Genomic DNA, 4635 nt, shown 5'->3' on the forward strand with positions numbered 1-4635 from the left:
CGGCGTGTTGGGTTTTGTTTGTCTTACTGCATGGTCAGCATCAGAAGAAAGCCGGATGCTTGGGTTGACATCCGGGAATGGGGAAGGATACAGGTGGCCAGGGTCCTCCGTGTCCTGGCTGCCGTCACAATCATTACCACCTTTACTACTGCAGGTTCCCAGGGAGGAAACAGACCCAGAAGGGCAATTTCTTGCCACCCTTGCACCTACTTACGTAGCTGCTCTGGTCTCAGAGTGCAAGTTCTAAGCATGGAACTTTCCAGCAGTCAGCCTGAGACGAGTAACTGTCTCAGCCTCAGTTTCCTCAGCTGTAAATGGGCCTGTGGTTGAAAGAAGAAAGTGGATGTACAGCCTGGCACAGGACGTGCTGAGTTTGTTCCCAACTTTCAAGTCCCAGGCCACTACTGTCCCCAGATCTAAGCCTCTCCCTTCTGGCCCCCAACACTCTCAAGTTAGAGGGGAGCCAACAACTTTGCCAAGCTCAGAAAGGCAGAGTCAGCCTGGCCTTTAATTAGCTCAGAAGTGGCAGGAAGCCTCAGCGGCTGTGGACAGGCCAGAAGGGACCAGACCTCCAGGGCTCCTCCCTGCTGCAGCGTGGCATTGTCTGCACCCCTCCTCGGGGCGGACACCCACTCCTGGCCCCTTTAAACTCTGGAGGCTGAGTTTGAGTCTCTTCCTCTGTTCTGCACAGCACACCTGGGGAGGGGAAAGTTGGCTCCTGGCTGAGCCCAAAGTCTGTCGTGAGATGAGAGGGATGGCATTAAGCTGTAGGCCAAGAAGAATTGTTACTTTCAGCTTTGAGGAGTGCAGTCCCCGTAGAGACGGGTTCAGGTGACTCAAAGAGACATGCTGCCAGCAGGAGCAAGCCATTCCTGGTTCTAACGCATCTCTGCAAGTGTGTCTGCCCCTCCTGCACTCCCCATGTGGGAACTAGGGATACCGCTGTGACCGCAGACCCTATACCCATGGAGCTCACAGGCCAGATCAACAAGGAAATGAGCTAAGATGATGACAAGCGTTATCACAGAGACACTCTGGGGGCTGTGGATGGAGGAGGGAACCTCTTCCCAGCTGTGAGAGGGCTTCCTTAGGATGTGTGGCATGCCAGTGAGACCTGATGGGTGAAGAGTAGCCAGCCCCGCAAGCTGTGGGAAGACTTCCAGACTGGGGAGGTGACCTGCATGGGGGGCCCTTCTGATGATCTGTCTGTGCTGCTCGCTGAGCTGCAGCGACACCCAGGGTTCAAAAGGCAGATGGTGAAGGAAGGGGCTGGGGGTTTACCCTGACCTCATCCCTGCAGTGAAGAGAAGACACTGGAAGGGTTCCCTAGGAAGCCAGGTGATGGTGAGGGGCGCTCCCCTCACAGCCAATGGGAGTCTTCCAAACCCTGAGGATCTGGGCCCGCGTCTCCATCCCCACCCCAGGTGGGGCAACAAACACTCTGCATCCCTATCGACAGACAAGTTGGGGCCTCGGTACTAGAAAGTATGGTCCGCGGGTTCCTATCAAGTCTTCACCTCTCTCGGAGCCTCATTTTCCCCATCTGAAACCCGGGACCTCTAACCTCCCACGCCGTCTGGCTCTGCCTCCTGGGATATTTGGAGATGGACTTTTGCTTCTGGGGCGAGTCCGGCAGGACTGATGCACAAATGCCAGACAATCTAGGTCCCCATTCGATTCCATTCCCTAGGGAGAGTCGGGGAACAGCGCGACCCAGGATACCCTTGGAAACTACATTTCCCGGCATGCGAAGCGGGAGGCGGCACCCGCCTGTCTAGGGCCACGTAATCCCGGCCCGCCTAAAGACTACGACTCCCGGCGTGCCCTGCGGCCCAGGGCCTGAAGGGCCCGGATCCAGATCTGGCTGTGGCTTGCGGCTCGGGAGTGGGAACGCGGTAGAGATGGTGAGCTCTGGGCCGAGTGCTTGGGGGACTAGAGGGGGGCAGTCTGGGAGGGGGTCTTCCCGGGAGTCCGGGCTTAGGCACTGGGAGCCCGGATTGCTGTCTCGCGGGCGCACCGTAAGAATGAAAACGCCGTGGCCCGCACTCACCGAGCCTAGAAAGTGATACCGGGTCAGGCCTGTCTCCATCTGTTGAGTGAATGGGAAGCTAAGAGCGGAATCAGGCTGCGAGGCCACCCGCCAGTAGTGCACCCGAATGGGGAGTTCCTTCGTCTGTTGAGCCCTCCTTTCCTCCAGGCCACGGGGACAGACCAGGTGGTGGGACTCGGCCTCGTCGTCGTTAGCCTGATCATCTTCACCTACTACACGGCCTGGGTGATTCTCTTGGTATGTGTGCTCCTCCCAGTCCCCCGTGTCTGACTTTCGACCCCAGCATCATTTAAGCAGCTACTATGTACCAGACACTGTGTCAGGTGCTTTCCCCGCCCTCATCTCCCGATATCCCCAGAACAGCACTACGAGGACGATGGCAGAGGTGTCCCAGCTGATAGATGAGGAAGTTAAAGCTCAGGAAGAAGGGTGGGGCGGTACACCATGAAGCCCTGTTACTGATTCGCTTTTGCCTGTGCTTGGAGTTCTGGGCCTTCTGGGTTATCTTGCTGGCCCCCCGGGCGTGATGAGTGCCCAGAGATCTTGTGAGGGCTTTTAGGATTTTTTTTTCCTTGTGGGACTCTTTGTTGATGACTGCTTAAGAAGTGCAGTGTGTTTGGAGGGCAAAAACTTGCAGAACTTTGGAGGAAATGTTAGTAAAGAAGACCTTGGAGCCTACTTGAAGATTTCTCCTGCACCTTTGCCCCCGTAGGGCTGTGAGTGCCTTAGGGCAAGGCCCTCGTCTTCTGTTCATTGCCAGGTCCCCCACACCACCTTAGGGCAGTCACCAGCAAGTGTTCAGTGAACAACTATTCAGTGAGTGAATGAAGGAAACCAACCAGAACACCCCAGATACCATCATCTTAACCAACTGAGCCACCCAGGCACCCTAGATACCATCATCTTAAAGCAGGCGCTGTCCCAGTGCTTTGACTGGGGGGGGGGGGCGTGTTTAGCACCTGAGATGGAGGAAGGGCCATGTTTGGCCTTGAGGCGCTGGGCCAGGCACGGGGAACACTCACCAGAGCTCTGTCCTCCACACCAGCCATTCATCGATAGCCAGCATGTCATCCACAAGTACTTTCTGCCCCGAGCCTATGCTGTCACCATCCCCCTGGCCGTCGGCCTCTTGCTGCTCCTGTTTGTGGGTAAGTCATCTCTCCCTCCACCCTAGCAGGGTGTCTGGGAATCCCATCCCTGAACATGCTTCCACACCACAGCACTTGCAGTACACCTGCTTGAGGCCCCTGGCCCCCAGCTTACCCCCCAGGGTTTTCCTGTTCATCCTTCCAGGCTGCCAGTCAGTAGCCTTTCTGGTCTTCCCCACGCCTCAGGCTCATTAGTTTCAAATGGGATGGCCCTCATGGGGTGTCTCCCTTTTCCCCGCTCCCTCCACCACCACCATCATCACTGTCACCTTTCACCCCCTTGTCATCACTGGCTCGTGATTTCTGCCCTTCTCTCTCTCTCCCAGCATTTATGTGTGGGCTTCTGTGGGGCAGGGACTGGGTCTTTGTCATTGTTAGTATGTTTTCAGCTCCTGGCCAGGCTGTGGCACTGAGTTGGTGCCCAAGAAAGTGGTTTGGATGAGTCACTTGGATGACCGCGGGGTGGGGTGGGTGGGAGATGTCGAGTAGGCAGGTGGGTGGGTGGACAGGTGGACAGGTAGATGGGTCATTGAGTGGGTCTTGTGCCCTGTAGAGTCTAAAACACTAAGTGTAGCCGTTTGCCTGTGTGGGCCCCCCTTGGTGTTCGTTGAATGCATGGGGGTGGGTGTGTGACTTGCTGACTGACCAGGGAGGTGATCGTGGCCTTGGAGGGTGGTTGGGCAGGTGCTTGGCTCCGTGGGCACCTGCCCCGTCTGGCCTCCCAGCAGCCCCAAGCCCGGATCTTACTTGGCCTTTCTGGTCTGTGTATTCAGGAATGTTCATCACGTACGTGATGCTGAAGAACCGGAAGGTGACCAAAAAGGCTCAGTGAAGGCCCAGCGGGGCTGAGGCTGCCGGACCTTCTTGTGCCTCCCCTCCAGCGGTGGGAGTGCAGAGGACCCATCCAGGCACAGCAGCCCCCTCCAGCCTGGCCCCCATGGGGTGGAGCTGTTCCGGACCTACCACACAGGCCTGCTCCTTCCCAGCCCAGCATTCCAGACGCCAGGAGGGAGGATTACCTGGAAGCCTCCCCTTACCCTTTCTGGCTCAGGGCCTGGAAGATGCTGGTCATCCCCACCCACCTCACCTTCACGCTCCCGGTCGCCGTCTCCCCTGGGTTCTACCCTCTTGTTAACGTTTCCCTCCTGTTACCTGCTGATGTCGGACTTGGTAGGTTCTCAGGTAGCACGTGACCTTTCCCCACAGGTCCTGCTCCTCCTCGGGGGTGGCTTTCCCAGGTCTGACATAGCCCCAGGCCCTGCAAGGACTTTTGGACCTAGAATGCATAAGGGGAGGACTGACAGGCTCTGGGGTTACCAGCAGCCCTCAGGGTCCATTAGGGTGGCCACAGTGGGCCCCCAGACCAACTGCCTAGCCCCCCCAGCCCTAGCGCCAGCCAGCTGGGAAGAGCTGAGCAATAAACGCTGGTGACGTGTT

The 4635-nt window shown here is 57.5% G+C and overlaps 1 protein-coding gene across 1 annotated transcript; it reads left to right on the plus strand.

Annotated features, from left to right (window-relative positions):
* Window positions 1–1815: 1815 nt before the first annotated feature.
* Window positions 1816–4635, plus strand: DPM2 (dolichyl-phosphate mannosyltransferase subunit 2, regulatory). Its single transcript, XM_059410719.1, has 4 exons — window positions 1816–1904; window positions 2198–2287; window positions 3096–3198; window positions 3972–4635. Exons 1-4 carry the CDS (start codon window positions 1902–1904, stop codon window positions 4028–4030), a joined length of 255 nt encoding a protein of 84 aa, XP_059266702.1. The 5' UTR covers window positions 1816–1901; the 3' UTR covers window positions 4031–4635.

Source organism: Mustela nigripes, chromosome 9, assembly GCF_022355385.1.
Source record: "Mustela nigripes isolate SB6536 chromosome 9, MUSNIG.SB6536, whole genome shotgun sequence".
NCBI classification, from domain to species: Eukaryota; Metazoa; Chordata; class Mammalia; order Carnivora; family Mustelidae; genus Mustela; species Mustela nigripes.

What these genes read in the sequence shown, in the direction of transcription:
- DPM2 (XM_059410719.1), top strand. An exon ending in CGGCCTGGGTGATTCTCTTG is followed by an intron (nt 2,288 to 3,095) that starts GTATGTGTGCTC and finishes CCTCCACACCAG; the next exon opens with CCATTCATCGATAGCCAGCA. An exon ending in CTTGCTGCTCCTGTTTGTGG is followed by an intron (nt 3,199 to 3,971) that starts GTAAGTCATCTC and finishes CTGTGTATTCAG; the next exon opens with GAATGTTCATCACGTACGTG.